This window comes from Pimephales promelas, chromosome 10 (assembly GCF_988280905.1).
Source record: "Pimephales promelas chromosome 10, fPimPro1.hap1.1, whole genome shotgun sequence".
NCBI lineage: Eukaryota > Metazoa > Chordata > Actinopteri > Cypriniformes > Leuciscidae > Pimephales > Pimephales promelas.
The window spans coordinates 36713102-36734669 of record NC_142778.1 but is presented as its reverse complement, the minus strand read 5'-3'; the positions used below and the strand labels follow the sequence as shown (position 1 = coordinate 36734669).

The window sequence follows — 21568 nt, the reverse complement described above, 5'->3', positions numbered from 1 at the left end:
AGCAGACGCATGGAGAAACACACGATCGTGTGGAGCGAGAGCTTTGAACACTTCTGCACAATTGCAGTCAAAGCGAATGGGATTGACCGCTTTAAGACGAAGGCAATCGATTGCCAGTTATCCTCTCATGTGTTCAGTAAAGTCCTGTTCTCCACACGTCCTCTACACAAGAGGAAAACGCCTATGACATCAGCGTTTTCATTACCAAACCCTCCCACCACACACACATGCACCATTCAAATGAGCTAAGAAATGAATAATTAAGTTTCCAGCATTGTGGTGGTGAGAGGCTCCTCAATCCTGCAACTAAACTCAATTTAAATCGATTCTGTGTCTCAAATCCTGGATGTTTTTCCCCACGGCACGCTGCAGCCGCTAATGCACATCCACACTTTCAGTGTTTATGTCGTGAGGTGGGCCACAGCGGCACTAACAAACAAAACACTAAAAACACATCCTAAAATAGGGATTTCATTTCATTAGTTGTGCTTGAAGAGTGTTGTCAAGGCAAGAACCTCTCACATTGTCCACTGAAAATGTAGCATTAATCTAATTATTAATGTATATCGTTTCTACATTTACTCCATAGCGAAGAATATTCTGTTATCAACTAAAACTGAGGATCTCTATTTCTAAAAAGCAATTTTGCGGCAGATTTCCGTGTCATTCCCACTGAGGGGCCTCAGCTGCTTCATTTAATAAGCAATTACAAATGTAATGAAGCAAAAATTAGTGGTAAAAATGAGCATCTATGCTGTGATACAAGACAAAATAAGAGGCACAAAAAAGGCAGCATTAAAAAAAAAAAAAAAAAATCAAAATCGCAGTATACATGTATATACAAAAAAAAACATTTAAATTGCAGTATACATGTATATACAAAAAAACGTTTAAATTGCAGTATACATGTATATACAAAAAATAAAAAAACTTAAAATTGCAGTATACATGTATATACAAAAAAGTTTTAAAATTGCAGTATACATGTATATACAAAAAAAGAGTTTAAATCGCAGTATACATGTATATACAAAAAAGAGTTTAAATCGCAGTATACATGTATATACAAAAAAACGTTTAAATTGCAGTATACATGTATATACAAAAAATAAAAAAACTTAAAATTGCAGTATACATGTTGTATATACAAAAAAGTTTTAAAATTGCAGTATACATGTATATACAAAAAATAAAAAAACTTAAAATTGCAGTATACATGTATATACAAAAAAGTTTTAAAATTGCAGTATACATGTATATACAAAAAAAAATGTTTAAATTGCAGTATACATGTACAAAGTATATACAAAAAATAAAAAAAATTAAAATTGCAGTATACATGTATATACAAAAAAGTTTTAAAATTGCAGTATACATGTATATACAAAAAAAACGTTTAAAATGCAGTATAAATGTATATACAAAAAATAAAAAAACTTAAAATTGCAGTATACATGTATATACAAAAAAGAGTTTAAATCGCAGTATACATGTATATACAAAAAATGAAAAAAAAATTTAAATTGCAGTATACATGTATATACAAAATAGTTTTAAAATTGCAGTATACATGTATATACAAAAAAAATGTTTAAATTGCAGTATACATGTACAAAGTATATACAAAAAATAAAAAAAACTTAAAATTGCAGTATACATGTATATAGAAAAAAGTTTTAAAATCGCAGTATAGATGTACAAAAAAAAGTTTAAATTGCAGTATACATGTATATATACAAAAATAACTTTTAAAATTGCAGTACAGGTTCACTTGAGGCACTTGTCTGCAAACTTTCACGTAACAAACCAAGACCACTTGCAGAAAAAAAAAAAAGTCCATCAATGTTTCCCATCCCTAGTGAGTGTGTGAGTAAATCTGACCACTGCGAGTCACGACCTTGCCTGCAGGTCTGTCCTGTTATCACACACACACACACACACACCTGTTCGCCCCAATCTCTCTCATTATGTCCAGTCATCAGTGAGTCACTGGCCTCTAATGGCCTAATGCGACTGTGTGACACACAACGAAGCTCAAAGCATCTCTCACATTAAAACCCCTCATGATCCTGCAGGAAACTGACATTCACCGCGAAAAAAAGAACGTTAGGAGGAAATTGGCTTCTCCTGAGAGATGAATGGAGTGATGTCACGAGAGAAGGTCACATCCCAGCATGCACTTGTGTTTCCATAGCTGAAAGCTGATTAGAGGAAGTAGATCTTGCATCAACAATCTCCGAAGAAAGAAAGTGGAGAAAGCCACTGTTGCTGAACCCGTTCGAGTGGAGGGAGTCGCTCTTATCTTACAGTTCTCCACCGGAAGATTTTGAGGGAAAATCCCTGTAAAAAAAGCTGCAGCTTATCAGAGCTTTTGTTTGGAGAGGAGAGAACGGGTGGACTGGTGTTATCAGACACTGAACACTATCACAGCTGGAAGATCAACACCTCACACAGATAACACAAGACTGAAGCTTAATAACTACAAGATGCTCATCCTATAACGCTTTCATTTATGAAATGTAGCTGCAAGCAGCAATGAACGGGGTTCAAGCATTTAAGGCCTTCATGCCAAATACGCTTTTACGCAAATGATACAAATCTATAGTTCCAGTCAAAATCAGTTGTTTTGTGAAGTTTCTACTTTGTATAGACATGTAATACAGGCAATTTACCATGAAATATATGGTTTTCAAAACTTTTTAACAGTTATAGCGCCACCTATGGTCTGATCTAGATGCAAATTTGCATGCTTCGTCAGCATGTATGCTAATCAATTTTTGTGAAGTTCTGAGTTTTCCTTTAGGATTTATAGGCTTTTGAGTGTATTCTGCCACGCCCATTTTCTGAATGACCCTGTTACAGCCAACCAAAAGCAAAAGTTTCACTTTTTTTTTCGATAATTATTGATCTAGAATTGCCCTGGACTTGTTTTGTTTCCGATCGGGCGAAAAACCAGGGATTAGTTCGCTAAAGTAAGTTTCGGACAAAATTCGACATCATTTTCGAAATCAACATTTGAGATATACATTTTGTCCGTCTTGAGCCAAGGATCACAGTGGTGTAAAAACATTGAGTCTAAGTCAAACGGTCTAAGAGTTATGAGTGATTTTGTACTTTTGGTTGCTGTAGCGCCACCTATGGGCCAATCGGGGTCATACTCTGATCGGTTCTCCGAAATCGAGGCCAGGTTTCCAGTTTCTAGCACTTACGGTTTGGTCTGCACGATCAGTTTTACAAATCCTTACAATTACAATAGTGTTTCAGCACTTCGTACTTGAACCACTTATAACAAAATACAGTAAAAACGGAAATATTATAATATTACTGTACAATATTAATTATTGAATGTGAATATATGCTAAATTTTTCAGCATCATTACTTCAGTCTTGAGTGTCACATGATCCTTCAGAAATCGCTCTAATATAAGGATTTGATGCTCAAGAAACATTTATGATTATTATCGATGTTAAAAACAGCTGTGCTGCTTCATATTTTTTGTGGAAACCGTGATGCTTTTTATTCTTCAGGATTCTTTGATGAATAGAAAGTAAAAAAAAAAACAGCATTTATTTGAAATAGAATCTTTTGTGGGATTTTAATGTCTTTACTGGCAATTTTGATCAATTTGACGTGTCATTGATACATAGAAAAAGTATTAACATTAGCACTTTTACTTTTATTACTTTTACAATCAGAACCGTATTGACGATCTAGTATATATTTAGATTATCAAAAACTTCAGATCAACAGCAGCAATAAAAGAAATTCACTATACAAAAAGACAACACAAAATATCAAAGAGGTGCTAATGTACACACACTCAGTCTCACATTAATTATTTGCGAACCACATCATTTCCATGAACTATCTAAAACAAAAACGATCAAATCGACCTGGTGGTAACGCTCAAATGAGGCGGGACGTAGACTTTCCAAAACAACAACAATGCTACCGACACAAAACAAATGATGTTTTCGGATATTAAAGACGACCTATATGCCCTTTTCCAAACTCTTGATGTGTTTCAAGCTCTCCTAGAACAGGTTTTCCTGCTTAAATGTTGATTATTCTCCTCATATTCTCCATTGTTGCGGCTCCTCTCTTCCCAGTCTGTCAGTAACGCTCTGTTCACTTCCTGTCTCTATGAAGCCCCTCCTTCTGAAAAGCACACTGTGCTCTGATTGGTTAGTTGGATCAGTGCGTTGTGATTGGACGAGTGTGTTTGGGAAATGTCCCGCCCCTTTCCAAAACCGGCAGTTTAACACACTACTAACTAACTCAACCAGGCCCCGCCCCTTTATTCTGCGCATTAATTATTATAATGAGGAATATTGTGATGAGAAACTCAAGACTACAATGGAGGCGTTTCAGGAGTTCAGAAACACTGATATTTCATGACCAAACACTAAACCACTAAAACTTTAGTGGTAAAGCATATACTTGTCTCGGTTCTCAATGGATTCTGACAGCGAGTTCACAGGAAAAGGGGTTCGAGTTTCTTCATTAGGGCTGATAATCAATCAACACTCACCTCTCCATCTCATACTCTTTCAGGCCCGGCTTCACACGTTTCATCACCTGCAGGGAAACACACACAAATCAGATATAACAGAGCTTTATAAAATATTCAATTATCCTCCATCACACCGAGGGATTCCCTTTCCTCTCTCCAGATCGAGCGTAATAATCTCGATGAACTCTCGCAGGCAGTCGGCAACGAGAGCCGCAAAATGGCTCTGAAAATGACCAGCAATTGCCTTCAAATTACAGAAGGACTCATCCATTTGATGAGATAACAGTCATTTGCAGCGCGGCGGAGAGGCATGAGTGAGAGTGTGTGTCGAGGGCGGATTAGAGGGGCTGTTTGATGATTGCAGGTTAGGAAGCTTTTATTTTAATCGAGAGTGAGTCACGGCCGCACTGAAGAACGTGGAGATCAGGTTGTTTCATATGATGGCAGAGTGTTGGGTGACACAGGCAATATGATACTTATAAGAATAAAGAATATGAAAAAAATATATTTCATGGACGCATTACTTATTATAAAAATAAGTTGTTGATGTCGCCAGTGTGTGTATGTGAAGTTTTAGCTCAAAATACCTCACAGATATTTGTAGATAGCATGTTAAAATTGTCACTTTTTAGTCAATTTTCAGTTTTTGTGTCTGTCCCTTTAAATGCAAATGAGCTGCTGCCCTCAGCACAGGGGGCGGAGCTTCAAACCGGAGTCAGACAAAGATGGAGAGACTCAAGAAGTGACATGTAAACAACATTTCTGAATAGTTAGTTGATGAATTTATGTAGCTTATGTGTGTCATTAATTAGCATTTTCTGTCCTGATAATCTATATATCGTGTTCCGGGGGCGGGGTTTATGTACATTTTAGGGTTTGTGATGTCACTAACCCGGGAAGAAGCTCTACCGCCCGTTTGTTGTAGTTGTTTAACAGCAATTTCTTTAATTTTGCTGTGAACTTTGAGGCTTATGCTGTTGTTTATGCTCAAATGACAACATTACACACTACTTAAAGTTAAAAAAGTGAAATCATAATCAACCACCGCTTTAAATTGATAAAAAATGACAGTAAAGACATGTTCCAAAAGATTCTGTTTCAAGTTAATGCTGTTCTATTGAACTTTTTATATTCATTAAATAATCCTGAAAAATAAACTGTATCAAGGTTTGCATAAAAATCTGAAGCAAAGTTTTCAACATTGATAATAATCATAAATGTTTCTTGAGCTGCAAATCAATTCGGCATAATTTCATGTTCCATCAATTTGTAAAAACTACTGTATGATCGAAATATTGCTCAAAACTGTGAGGTCAGGCTTTTTCAAGGCCAAGTGTTATTTTTTCCTTGAAAGAAGTGATACTTTTATTCAGCAATTGATTCAAACTGTTGATTCAACTACTACAAAATGTTACAAAAGATTATTTTTCAAATAAATGCTGTTCTTTTGAACTTTCTATTCATCAAATAATCCTGAAAAATACAATTTATCACGGTTTCCACAAAAATCAACATTGATAATAATCATAAATGTTTCTTGAGCATCAGATCCTCATATTAGAGTGATTTCTGAAGGATCATGTGACTCTGCAGATTGGAGTAATGATGCTGAAAATCACCGGAATAAATTACACTTTACTATATATTGACATAGAAAACGGTTATTTTAAGCTGTAATAATATATCACAATTTTTACAGTATTTTTTATCAAATAAATACAGCCTTGTTGAGCAGAAAGACTTCTTTCAAAAACATCTATTAAAACAAAATGAGTTCAGTTGCAGTATTCGGATGGGATTCAGTTTCTAGATTATGAGTTGCAGTTAGTTCATAGAGAAAAACAATGACACGGGTATAAACCGTATAAAATATATATCTTGAACGCAAAGCAAGTTGCTTTGGTTAAAATCACCTCAATCCCAAGATAGCAGAGGAACCACAAGCTTCAGAAGTAAAAACTCAATATATTTCATCCATAGTGAAATTGATTTTTAACAACAACCCATAAACCTTTAAAGACAGGCTTACTGTGAGCTACGTGGTTGTTAATCGATGGTATTTGACTCTGTTGAAGCCGTCAGTCTGCATTATTTCAGCTTAGTTTTAAAATAACCAAGTTTATCAGTGGAACACCTGGCGAAAAACTACATTACCCATGATGCTGTGCAGAAAATTACACCAATCAGAGGGGAAAACAGCACCACATGCTAACATAGCTCTTTAGCTCCGCCCACTCCAATAAAGCACTGCAGATGATGTAATCAAGTTGATCTCGCTACGCTCACAAAATACTCGTGTTTAATTCTATTATGCTGTCTGCAATGCCTCATGGGATTGTAGTTCTTTCCCTCACTAAAACCGTTTATTACACTGTACCTTTGTATTTTTGTTTGATTTAAAAAACAGTTGGTAGTGTTGTGCATCTCTTCGTAGATACAGTAGATGCTTTGGTTAATGGCTTATAATGCCTTAATTAAGACCTTTTTTAAATCCCTAAGGGGAAAATGAACGGAAAATATACTTCCAGAACCCTAAATAAAGGGGGAATAATATGATATAACATGCCAGAAAAACAAATTATGCCGGAAATTAAAGCATGTCCAAATGAAACACGAATTTATGTTGCCATCCTTTCTAAACTAGTCTGAATAGAGTTAATGAAACTGCACTATGTGTGTGGGATAAACTATATAACTGCTTGATTGATTGAGAAAACGAATGTTATTTGAAGATGTATAACCATTGCATTTCATGCTTCTATAAATAAGTTGTTAGTTTCTCTTCAGAAATGTACATTTATGCATTTTGGCATTTGGCTTTATTTAGAGTATAACTTACAGAAAATCAAACCATTGACTTCCTACAAGCTTGAAATCACATCTACATACAGTCCATTATTCATATCTGTAAGGTCAAAGGTCAAATAAATGTTGTCAGACTCAATAAAACAGTAAAAGCCTCTGGACTGGAGCTGAACTCTTAATCAGACTTTGGCCTCAGCTCTCCTCACCGCAAAAAGACAAAATCAGCAGTAAGACGGTCATTTACATTTCAAACTAGCGAAACTTGCTGTTGTAAGCATCTCTGACAGACCGCGGCACATTCAGATGAATCTCACGTAACCGTCAAGAACAGCTCACATTTCACCCCCAAACATAAAGTCATATTTGCGTAGAGAAACTGGAGCCTATTTTAAGGCCATTGAGATCCTCAAAAGTAAAATAATGTGTTTTCAGTGAAATATGACATTCGGTCAAAGCTCTGGAGAGAGGGAGAGAAAAATCTTCACCCGCACGTCCTCAACACCTTAAATCCAGCAGACGAGCTTTTTAGACCGCATGAAACTAAGAAAGAACACATTAATTTTTCAGAAAACCTCTAAAATATTAATTAGCAAAATATGTTAATGAAGATGAAAGATGAAAAATAACTAAAAAAAGATGGCTTACTCCAGGAACGCCGCTTGATTTATTGGGGCTCACCCAAAGTGCCCATATTATACTATTTTAAAGGATCCTGATTTTGTTTATGTCTCCTATAATATGTTCACATTCATCCCGGGTCAAAAAACACTTTAATTTTCACTTTAATATACTGTAATTTCAGCATCCGCTCTGAAACGCTAAGCTCCGCCTCTCTGAGAGCTGCTCTGCTGTGATTGGCTCATTATCATATCTGAATCTCAGTGATACGAACAGTAGCGATGGCGTGGGTTTCACCGTATCAATCTCAGAAAAGCCGAACTCTTCCAGTCTCAGATACACTAGTGTTTGAGGGCGGAGCTAAGAGACGCTGTTCAGCCAATCAACACCACAGGCTGGCATTACGCTAATGAGTTACAAGTGAGACTGGAATCACATTTCAGCAGTTCAGAACTCCAAACTCTGGAACTCCTGGTGAAAAACTACATTACCCATGATGCTGTGAAGAAAATTACACCAATCAGAGGGGAAAACAGCACCACAAGCTAACATAGCTCTTTAGCTCCGCCCACTCCAATAAAGCACTGCGGATGATGTAATCAAGTTGATCTCGCTACGCTCACAAAATACTCGTGTTTAATTCTATTATGCTGCAATGCCTCATGGGATTGTAGTTCTTTCCCTCACTAAAGTCGTTTAGTCATCTTGTTTCTTTATACTTTTGTCTGATTTAAAAAAAAAAAATGCTTGCTTCAAATGAAAGTGTTGTGCATCTCTTCGTAGATACAGTGAATGGTTTGGTTATTGGCTTATAAAGCTTTATTTAAGACCTTTTTTAAATCCCTAATATGATATAATATGCCAGAAATTAAAGCATGTCCAAATGAAACATGAATTTACTATGTTGCCATCCTCCTAAACTAGACTTATCTGAATAGAGTTAATGAAACTGCACTATATGTGTGGGATAAACTATATAAATGCTTGATTGATTGAAAAATATCCAAAAATGCATAATAGGGGTGATATAATGGTAACGATTAAAGCTTCTATTAATGATTTTTGAGGAAGAAAGGCGTTTTTCCCTCCACATCAGCACACGAGACGTTTCACAACCGTTAACGGAACCGAAAGTCATAAAAAATAGAAGCGATCCTGAATAAAAAACAGATTTTGATTCTCAACTCTTCCCGCTCAATGGTTTCTCGTGGCCGTACAGTGAACTCTCCCACATCCCTCGTTCCTCATTTCGCCATTCAAAAGACAATTTGTTTTCATTGTGGCCGTGACTCATGTCCCTCTTAAAGCGAATATCCCGTAATAAAGGAAGACGAGAGGTTACAGCCGTGAGATGTGTGTCTGTATCGGCTCTGGCACTTATGAAGACCCATGTGTGTTAATATGTGCCGAGGCCTCCGATGCTGAGAAAAGAAGCGGTCCTTGAGAGCTTCGACTGAAGATCGACCCGGTCTGCCAAGGCCATTCTCCATTTGATGAGGTGCTGAGGTTATATTCTTCAGATAATGCAAGGACAAGTGTTCCCTGCGCTTCTACAATGCCGTCTATAAACGAGGCTGAATCCTCTAATGGCGGAGATGGAAATCTTTTTCAACAGGGTTAAAGGAAGAGTTCGCCCACAAATGAAAAAATCGTCATTATTTACTCATGCTCACGTCAATCTAGACCTGTATGATTTATTTATTTATTTTTTGGTTATAAAAGAGGAGTTGTGAAAATTCAGTCAAGGTTACAAAAAAGGACATAAATGCATAAATATGTATATTTTAAAAACAGTCCATACACTGTAAAAAAAAATTATTGGATTGTTTTACAAGAGAATACCATTTCAGTTTATGTTAAAAAAAAAAAATCACGTGTTCACAGGAATTTCTGTAAGATTTCACTTTTAATGCATTATAAAGGTATTCAGAATTTACATTATAATGCATTTTATCTTTGCATAAATAACTGATAAATGCATTCATTGTAATATTTGCAGATTCATTCATTTTTACATCTTAAATTGGTTGTTTGTCATGTTTTAATGCATATCAGATAAGTATTATAATGCATTATTCATGAGATCATACAATGCATTCAGTTTATGTAAAAAAAGATGTTTATTTCAATGTGTTTATTTGTGAAATTTACTAGGAATTTCTGTAAGATTTTACTTTTAATGCATTATAAAAATATTGAGAATTTATATTATAATGCATTTTATCTTTGCATAAATAACTGATAAATGCATTCATTGTAATATTTGCAGATTCATTCATTTTTACATCTTAAATTGGTTGCTTGTCATGTTTTAATGCATATCAGATAAGTATTATAATGCATTATTCATGAGATCATACAATCAATGCATTCAGTTTATGTAAAAAAAGATGTTTATTTCAATGTGTTCATTTGTGAAATTTACTAGGAATTTCTGTAAGATTTTACTTTTAATGCATTATAAAAATATTGAGAATTTATATTATAATGCATTTTATCTTTGCATAGATAACTGATAAATGCATTCATTGTAATATTTGCAGATTCATTCATTTTTACATCTTAAATTGGTTGCTTGTCATGTTTTAATGCATATCAGATAAGTATTATAATGCATTATTCATGAGATCATACAATCAATGCATTCAGTTTATGTAAAAAAAGATGTTTATTTCAATGTGTTCATTTGTGAAATTTACTAGGAATTTCTGTAAGATTTTACTTTTAATGCATTATAAAAGTATTGAGAATTTATATTATAATGCATTTTATCTTTGCATAAATAACTGATAAATGCATTCATTGTAATATTTGCAGATTCATTCATTTTTACATCTTAAATTGGTTGTTTGTCGTGTTTTAATGCATTATAGTTGTATCAGATAATATTATAATGCATTATTCATGAGATCATACAATGCATTCAGTTTATATATAAAAAACATGTTTATTTCAATGTGCTCATTTGTGAAATTTACTAGGAATTTCTGTAAGATTTTACTTTTAATGCATTATAAAAGTATTGAGAATTTATATTATAATGCATTTTATCTTTGCATAAATAACTGATAAATGCATTCATTGTAATATTTGCAGATTCATTCATTTTTACATCTTAAATTGGCTGTTGTCGTGTTTTAATGCATTATAGGTGTATCAATGAATAGACAAGTATTATAATACATTATTCATGAGATCATACAATGCATCATATACAACCACTTAAAGTAAAGTGTTACCAGAAGTAAAGCCTTTATCTATAATGCATTAGAAAGTTATTCATAATGTAGATTCGAATGCATTATTTCATAAATAATTCTAATCAAAGTTAAAATGCATTATAATATTTCCAGATTCGTTGGTTGTTTCTCATGCGTTTTAATGCATTATACTTTCTAAAGGCCTAACATTAATATTATAAAGTATTATTAACCGTTTAAAATAATTCATGAGACTATTATAAAGTGCATTACAAGCCATAATTAATGCATTGAAAATACTTTTATAATGCATCACATGAATTAGCCATTTTTTGTGTATGACCCACACACTATAAGTCTTTATTATAAAAGTAAATAATGACTTATGACTTATGAACAATCTGTTTCCTTAATAAGAGTCGGGTTGTGTGGAAATCTCTCAATAACGACATGAATCGATGTTCAAAAACCCTTATGATGCAACGATCAACGTTAAAGCCAGCAGTTACTATGATAAATATGATCTTAGCTTAAACACACAGTGTGAATTCATGTTCAAACCACAGACTGGCCCATTAATATCCAACACTCGTAAAAAGGCTTTTTATTCATTACTGGATATCAGGCACGTATTCTCCCACAAAGCAACGCCATCAGTCTTGGATTATTAAATTATTTCGAGTCTCTGAGAGTTGTCTGCACGTCGGCCGCTAGACTGCTGTGCATTTGAAACGTCATGTTCCCTTAATAAATAGCGCCTAACAGCGTATATCTCAAGAGTCTGCGTTCAAGTAATATACATTATGAGAGCGCGTGCGTTACATGATTGATGACACAGATCTACACTTTAGACTATATTAGAAAGTAATTTACAAGAGCAAATTGTGCGCACTGATTGCATTATGATTTTGTTTGTATTGTTTTAGCGTCTGATTCAATAAGGAACTGTTAAACAGCCCTTTTTGATTTAACTAAACGGTAACACTTTACTTGAAGGGGTGTGCATAAGACTGACACGACACCTTCATAATCATGTTTTTATTACAACTGTCATTAAGTGTCATTCGCTCAGTTATGACATTTTTAATGCAAATATGACATTGTTTAAGATCTAAGTCATATTTTTTTAGATTTTTTCTTTTATTATTATTTATTTTTTCCCTATGCCTGGGTGTGTCTATATGCATTTGGTTCATTGTGTGTTTATGGATATGGGTATGTATTTATGTTTTTTTTTATTTATTTATGCCTGTGTGTGTCTATATGTTAAAGATGTAAACAATGTCATATTTGAGATTTTTTTTTAAAGATTTTTTTTATTATTATTATTATTTATTTATTTATTTTTATTTTTTCCCCCCTGTGTCTGGGTGTGTCTATATGTATTTGGTTGATTGTGTATGTTTTTGGATATGGGTATGTATGTATGGTTTTTTATTTATTTTTTTATTTTTTTATTTATGCCTGTGTGTGTCTATATGTTCAAGATGTAAACAATGTCATATTTGAGATTTTTTTAAAGACTTTTTTTTAATTATTATTATTATTATTTATTTATTTTTTATTTTATTTATTTTTTCCCTATGCCTGGGTGTGTCTATGTATTTGGTTCATTGTGTATGTTTATGGATATGGGTATGTATTTGTTTTTTTTATTTTATTTTTTTATTTATGCCTGTGTGTGTCTATATGTTCAAGATGTAAACAATGTCATATTTGAGATTTTTTTAAGGATTTTTTTAATTATTATTATTGTTATTTATTTATTTTTTTTCCCTTATGCCTGGGTGTGTCTATATGTATTTGGTTCATTGTGTATGTTTTTGGATATGGGTATGTATATATAAATATAATTAGGTTTATTGTATATGTTCAGTTATATCTATGTAATTTTCTGGATATTTTTAATTTTTTTTTTATAGACTTGAGTGCTTGTATAAGATTGGATAACTGTTGCACCACACCCACCTAAGCCTGCGGCCAATTCCTTGAATTATGACTCTTTAAATTCTGTATATTGTTGCCATTGACTGTTTGAAACGTTAATCATTTTATACTAATAAATATATTAAAAACGCTCTGTGCTCCAGTCCTGCTCCTTGGTCTTAGTTAGTCCTTGGGTCCTTTTCCTCAGATTGTTTGAGATGTCTTTGTTATGACACTTTGACATAAACCAATACATCATCTTTGTCATGACATGTGTATATCAGTGTACTGTATAGTCAAGCCGGGCTGCTGTTTAGCATTCTGCTATTGCCTTGTATCTGCGAAGGATAAATGCAATGCTGGCCTAGATCGTGATCAAACGAGCTTTAAGATTTGGGAAGCTGCACGTGAAGAGTTTCCTACACACCACACACACTGTAAAACACTGCAGCGTTTCCCAAAACATCAAACGCAGGAGATCATAGACGGCTTATGATGCTTTCAGAGAAATTATCAACGCATACCATCTAAAGTCTTCATAACTTTACAAATAAAAAGTTCTTGGGCATGTAAACACCCTAACGCATTAATAAAGCTGCGTCGAGATTATGGAAGTGAAACACACAGATGTTGTACCTCTTTGTGGGCTTCGCTGGAGATGCGGTTGGTGTAGCGCAGAACCTCCAGCTCCATGTCAGTCTTCAGCAGACGACTACACACACACACACACACAGATAATGAGAATATTAATGTGCATATATGAAGATATAAAGCAATGCGAGGCTGTACGTTACAGTGATTTGTACCATGAAGCTACTTTACAAAGTTTAGGGTTCGTAAAATTCACCAAGGCTGCATTTACTTGATCAAAAATATTATTATTATTTGATATAAGTTTGAATATATAGTAAAATGTCATTTATTCCTGTGATTTTCAGCATCATTACTCCAGTCTTCAGTGTCACATGATCCTTCAAAAATCAATCTCTATTATGAGGATCTGATGCTCAAGAAACATTTATGATTATTATCATAAGTGTTGAAAACAGTTTCATATTTTTGTGGAAACCGAGATTTTCTTTGTTTTTCAGGATTCTTTGGCTGCGTTTACACTGCAGGTCTTGATATCCGATTTTCTGACTATCAACATGAACGAATCTTTTCCAGAGTCAACTCGTTTGGTGAATGAACCAAATGACACGAAAAAAGATTCGTTCATTTTGATGAACGAGTTCAAACAGGGGAGTCACGGACGCGCAGAAAAGAGCAAGGCGAGCATTTGAGCTTATAAAACTTAAACTTTGTTACTTATTTATTAAATGAGCGATCGTTTCGCTTGATAAGACCCTTATTCATCGTCTGGAATCGTTTAAAGCCCTTTGAAGCGGCACTGAAACTCTCATTTGGACCTTGAACCATTTGGACCCCATTGAAGTCCATTATATGGAGAAAATCCTGGATTGTTTATCAAAAACCTTAATTTCTTTTCGACTGAAGAAAGAAAGACACGGACATCTTGGATGACATGGGGGTGAGTAAATGTGTCCTTGTTGAATAAAAGTATCAATTTCTTCAAGCATTTGAGCTTATAAAACTTAAACTTTGTTATTTATTTATTAAATGAGCGATCGTTTCGCTTGATGAGACCCTTGGAATTGTTTAAAGTCTTCAGTTTGAACTGAAACTCTCATTTGGACCCCATTGAAGTCCATTATATGGAGAAAAATCCTGGAATGTTTTCATCAAAAACCTTAATTTCTTTTCGACTGAAGAAAGAAAGACGTGGACATCTTGGATGACATTATCAGCAAAAGTTCAGCTCAAAAGTGAACTACTCCTTTAACCTTTTTAAATATGTCCTTGTTGAATAAAAGTATCAATTTCTTTTCAATCCGACAGACCTCAGACTTTTGAACGGTAGCGTGTGTCGGCTATATACACAGACTCATCCCATCAGAAAGTTTAATGAAGAGCTGAACATCTCTGATAAACTTTAAATCCTAAACTCTGCAGGACTGACGTCAGAGAAATCAACACTTTGTCTCTCGTGTGAGTTTTTTTCTTCACCTCCGCTGTCTATTCCTGTCCAGCATCTTCGTTTGTGTGTTAATGAAGCCGTCTGCGTTACTGAAGCATCTTGACATCACCTCATATGACTCAGTGCGAATGTGCCAACTTACTAATAACACGTCTAAATATAACACTGCGCACACACACACACCGAGAGCGGTAACCCATGGTTACGATCAGCCATGTGATTTTTATCAGAATACCTATTCCAGAGCACTGAGCGTTTAACACACGGATCAGGAGTTATACAGGGTGTGTTAAACAGAACGAGGACTCATGTTAAAAACACATATTACATATTGTGTACATTATTTACAGCCTTGAACAGTCGACATGAAATAATAATAATAATAATAATAATTCATTACATTTATATACCGCTTTTCTCGGCACTCAAAGCGCTTAATGAAATCAATGTTGACACTGTTTTTTTTTTTTTAATGCCCGTTCCTGATAAGATTTTTTAAGAAGTTAAGATGATAAGAAGTTTTTCAGCTGACATCCCTATCAATACCTCAGTACAGATATTTTTTATAAAATATCTTTATATTTTAGATTTTTTTTAAAAATATTTTTAGGCCATATAGAGAGAGTGTGCGTATTTTATGAGCCTAAGGGAGAGTGCAATATGTTAATTGTAATTTTTTGTTGTGAATTGTCTTTTTTGCTGTCTTGTAAAGCTACGGAATGGACAGTGTCCAAAACAAATTTCCCTTCAGGGACAATAAAGTATATATCAATATCAATATATCTGTGAATAGCATTAGCACACCAGCTTTTCTAAAAGCACTTACAGACTTACCAACTCATGCAACTATTAGTAAATAATGTTTGTTTCAGGCAACAAAGGGATTTTATTTTGCATGATATTGATCAGAGCATTTTGCATTTACAGTAAAAGTAGTATGTGAAATATTATTGCAAATTAAAACAGCCGTTTTCTATGCGAATATATAGAAAAATGTAATTTATTTCTGTGATTTTTCAGCATCATTACTCACATGATCCTTCAGAAATCACTAATATGATGATCTGATGCTTAAAAAATTGTGAATATTGCTGTCTTTCATCCAGCAATTATAATGGAAACCAGCTTATTTCTAAAGCTCTGATCAAAAACGTCATGTAAATCTGTCAATAATGAATGACCTTTATCAGTAAATAATGTTTGTTCTGGAGAATAAAGGATATTTACTTGTCTAAATTGATTTCAGCCTTCAGGAATAATAGCTAAAGCCAGCTTAAGGACGGACACAGAGCTGGTTTATTTTGCCATGTCGACCTTCTCGAAAGCGATAGGACAGGATGACCATATTTGGCTTTTTTTCCATTGACGTAAACACGTGCCGGTCTTTAATGTTGGAGAAGCAAACGGCAAATTCTCTCTGGAAATCTTTGGGTCATGAGTGAAAGTGAGGAAGAGGAGGAAGCAAAGTTAGCAGGCGACCGCAACGAGTGATCGAGGAGGAAAGCTAATGCACACGACAGCGAGAGAAGCACGGAGACCATTACTGCCGCCTTACAACCCGCCGGGAGAGAGACAGAGAGAGAGAGAACAAGAGAGAGAACGAGAGAGAGAAAGAATTCGAATTTCTAAATCCATTTATTACAAAATTTAAAACATTGTCCAGTCAATTAACACATTGTTTACTTTTGACCAAAAAAGACAAGACAAAATTATCTTAAAGATAATTAAATCTTAATTATCAGCACAGACAACACAAAATTATCTTAAAAGGGGTGCAAAACGCAGGTTGTCATCAATAATCTCGCACAAAGCCCCCTTTGTACACCAAATCTGATCAAAAGATACAAGATCTTTCATGGCTTTAAAATATTGAAAATCAATTAAAATTACTGCCGCCTTACAACCCGCCGGGAGAGAGAGAGAGAGACCTACACACATGTATATAATGTTCAATATTTTTCTTTTTTATTTGTATATATATATATGATTTCTAAATCCATTTCATTTATTAATCTGTTCATTTTATTATTATTGTTTTATGATATCAGTTTTAATATTTTGTGTACTAAATGTTCCAAATCATTTTCCATGTTGTTTTGACGCTTTGGCAATACAAAATGTATTTTTTTGTCATGCCAATAGAGCTTTCTGAATTGAATTGAATTGAGAGAGAGAGAAGGAGAGAGAGAATTTTGAAAAAAACTTTAATTACAATTTTCAACAATAACTCTTAAAGTCCAATTAAACGTTTCGAGTTAATAAGATTTGCATTTACAGCAAAACAGTGAAATATTATTACAATTTAATGTAACTGTTATCTGTTTGGATATATTTTAAAGTGTAGTTCATTCCTGTGATGCAGTGTCACATGATCCTTCATAAATCACTCTAATATGAAGATCTGATGATCAATAAGTATTTATGATTATTATCAATATTGGAATCAGTCGTGCTGCTGAACAAAAAGTGTTTCAGCTCTTTTCTTACGCAGTCTATATGAATTAATAATTTGTTGAATATCAATTTTCCCAACCGAAATTCACCTCCTATGGAGATTAATATAATAAAGCAATCTGACTTCAGTAGTGTCTGAATGCTTAATGATGCTCCGTTAATTAAAAACGAGAGTGATTAAACGAGCTTTCTCAAACACATTAAGAACAAACTTAAGATGCAATGACAATCAAAACACAAAAAGATGAAACAACAACTTCCCCCGTAATTGCCCTGGAGTTTATCTTTCATCGGTGATCAAACGTTTGCTAATTGGAGTAACTGACAGACTTGCTTTGATTTTGTTAATTGGACTTTAGTAACGAGCGCAGGGTTTGTGCTTTAGTTATTAAGACATCAATCATGCATTGGCTGCAGAACAAGTCTAAAGCGTGTGAAACGCAGATCAGATGTGTGTGATATGAGCGACACTCACCACTCCACAATCACAGGGTGCAGGAGCGAGTTATTCACCTGAAACCTGCAGAACACAAGAGATAACATGATCACAACACGTCTTCATGTCCACGTCCCCCTGTGGTCAATACTGCATCCCTTAAGGGTACATATCATGCTTTACATATAAATCATAGCGTTGTGGTCTATATAAAACATAACTGCAATGCTTGGGTCTGAATTCCTCATTATTATAGCTCCACAAGCCCCTTTTCTGATGTGCGTCTGTGAGCGACCTGTTTCGAAGCGGCCCCTTTAAATAAAAAGGAGATGCGTCACACCCCGCCCGCTCTCCAGCTCGATGAGTTCACGGTTGGTTCGGCCATTATTGTAGTTTGATTAGAGATATGCGATTATATACGATACCTTCAAAGAACATTTTTATTCACACGTTAATAAAATGTCAACAACAGAAGACTTGTCCATCAAGCCTTACATATTCGAGCCAGAGCGAGCGAGTCGATAAAGACGACGACGAACCTGCAGAACAACCTCTTCATATGGATATATTAGTATGTGAGTTAACTGTTTTGTGTTATTAGTGAAAGTTAAAACAAGCACACTGACAAGATAAATGACTACGGTCTGATCTTACCACAAAAACAATCTGTATTGATAATATGATACGTTTAGAAAAGCAGCTAAATGACCATTGATGAAACTCAAGAACAATAATACTGCAGACGTGTAACGTTACTTCAAAACCAAAACAAAGAAAGACAAAGGTACTGCTAAACCATGACCACCATGTGTTTTAAGAAAGTAAAGTACTTTATCTTTATTAACGATATTTACAGCTTATCGAAATGCTCTGTTCGTCGTCTCCAAAGATAGAAGGAATTTAACGTTACCCCTCATTCAGACGAAGTCGATCGGCAAACCCTTCTGTATAACGTTACTGGCGGAGGTTGTTGAAGTGCTTCAGGTCACTAACGTACATCCAACAACCGAACATTTTGACTCTGTTGTAGTACTCGAGACTCGGACTCGTCTCGGACTCGGTCTCGAGACCATATTTTAATGGTCTTGGTCTTGTCATTGACTCGTACTCGAACATTTTTTTTTTAGGACTCTGAATTGTTCCCGAGTCCACTCGAATTCAATTAAAAATATTTTTCATGATTATTAATGTATGTTAATAAAATATTTCTTTAAATTGATTGACACGCCCAGTGATTGGTGATTTTCTAGTGCGCAACTGCGCATGACAAATTGTAATAAAATTACTTTTAACACCACCTACTATGTGGCCTTTTTACCCTAAACTGATCATATTTTTTAAACTCTAAGTAAATTCAGTAAAAAAAAAAGAAAAAAGGATTTCTCTAAGTAAATAAAAGTAAATTAGGTAATCAACCCTCACTGGTCTCGGTCTCGACTCGGACTCGACCGTCTCTGGTCTCGGACTCGACTGAGGTGGTCTTGACTACAACACTGCCCTCTCGTAACTTCTGCATCATTGAGCTCGGACTACAAAATCGGAGCGAGAAATAACAATGGCGGATTGCTCGAAGAGTTGGACCGGTAGTCGATGTCCTTATTTGTCAGTTCCGCTGCAAATACTGTGACGCACTTGTTCAAAAAACGTCATAGAAAACAGAAAAATCTGAACAGGTTGAAAAATATGACCAAAACAGAATATAAAGATATAAACGAAGCACCTGAAGAGAATAATTTCATCTTTTCTGTACTTATAAACACTCCAAATATACAACAAAATGCATTTAAGGGCTAAAAAAGTGGATTTTGCATGATATGTCCCCTTTAAAACTCATCTGTGATCACCAAAATCACAGTTTTTTCTTTTCTCTATGGCCTCATTTACACTGCAGGTCTCGATGCCCAATTCTGATTTGTTGCCTATATCTGATTTTTTTGACCGTAAGTTTACACGGTTTTTCAATTGACCGTTCGTAAAGACCCGCCCCCCTTAGTTACTGTCTCTATATCCAACCATAGACTGTAAAAAAGATGGACGACGCCCCTTCGCTCTATTCTATTGGTCAGAAGTGAAGCCGCCGGTGACATAACCGCAGCCCAATGGAGCCGTCTCAGACTCACATGCTGACTAGAGTCCGAGTATGACGACGTTATGCTAGTTCACTGCGGTTTTAGGAGAAAATACTCAGCAATGCTCTCGACTTATGAATTTACACATTAAAAAACACCACATAGACACATAAACAATATTAAAAACTTAATTTTCACCACAGGGGGACTTTAACATTTCAACCCTCCCACTGTTTGTTTGTGCTCTTTGTTTAAAACCGATGACATTTGCTTTGATATCTTGTATCTAATGCAAGAACATTCACGCATTTTAGATATTTTCTGACGTATAAATGTTACAATTACAGGTAACGGCGAATATCTAATCACTAATCTCTCAAAATGTTTCTCATTACGAGTCTTTTCGTGCATCAGGCTTTTCATCCGAGCACATGGAGGACACGGGAATGAGTTTCAGGAACAGAACTCTGAATAATGGATGAAACTCACTGGCTGATGCCTTCAAAGGACGCTTCACGACAGGTGCTGCCGCTGTCAGTGTTCAGTCCCCGCTACACACACACACACAGAGAGAGAGAGAGACATTAAACCTGCTCATTAGCTCTCTATCCAGAGTCATAGAACAGAAGTAAAACAATCTGAACCATAATTCCTAACAGAGGGAGAATTATAAAAACATACCCTGCTCACTGGATGCATGTTTATATAATATAAATATATATATATATACATTCACCTAAAGGATTATTAGGAACACCACACTAATACTGTGTTTGACCCGCTTTTGCCGTCAGAACTGCCTTAATTGTATATGGCATTGATTCAACAAGGTGCTGAAAGCATTGTTTAGAAATGTTGGCCCATATTGATCGGATAGCATCTTGCAGTTGATGGAGATTAGGGTTAGGGTCCCGTTCCACCACATCCCAAAGATGCTCTATTGGGTTGAGATCTGGTGAGTGTGGCGGCCATTTTGGTACAGTCAACTCATCGTCATGTTCAAGAACCCAATTTGAAATGACTCGAGCTTTGTGACATGGTGCATTATCCTGCTGAAAGTAGCCATCAGAGGATGGGGATATGGTGGCCATAAAGGGATGGACATGGTCAGAAACAATGCTCAGGCATTTAAACGATGCCTAATTGGCACTAAGGGGCCTAAAGTGTGCCAAGAAAACCATTACACCACCACCACCAGCCTGCACAGTGGGAACAAGGCATGATTGATCCATGTTCTCATTCTGTTTATGCCAAATTCTGAATCTACCATCTAAAATCGAGACTCATCAGACCAGGCGACATTTTTCCAGTCTTCAACTGTCCAATTTTGGTGAACTCTTGCAAATTGTAGCCTCTTTTTCCTATTTGTAGTGGAGATGAGTGGTACCCGGTGGGGTCTTCTGCTGTTGTAGCCCATCCGCCTCAAGGTTGTGTGTGTTGTGTCTTCTTCTCAAATGCTTTGCTGAATACCTCGGTTGTAACGAGTGGTTATTTCAGTCAAAGTCGCT

General features: G+C 35.2%; 1 protein-coding gene across 1 annotated transcript in view; it reads right to left on the bottom strand.

Annotated features, from left to right (window-relative positions):
- Positions 1-21568, bottom strand: part of pepd (peptidase D) — a 75731-nt gene that overhangs the window by 36235 nt on the left and 17928 nt on the right. The window contains exons 6-9 of the mRNA XM_039683933.2: positions 20550-20611; positions 18031-18075; positions 13700-13775; positions 4533-4579 (exon numbers count right to left, since the gene is read on the bottom strand). Coding sequence (XP_039539867.2) covers positions 4533-4579; positions 13700-13775; positions 18031-18075; positions 20550-20611 — 230 coding nt within the window. The remainder of the gene's footprint in view (positions 1-4532; positions 4580-13699; positions 13776-18030; positions 18076-20549; positions 20612-21568) is intronic.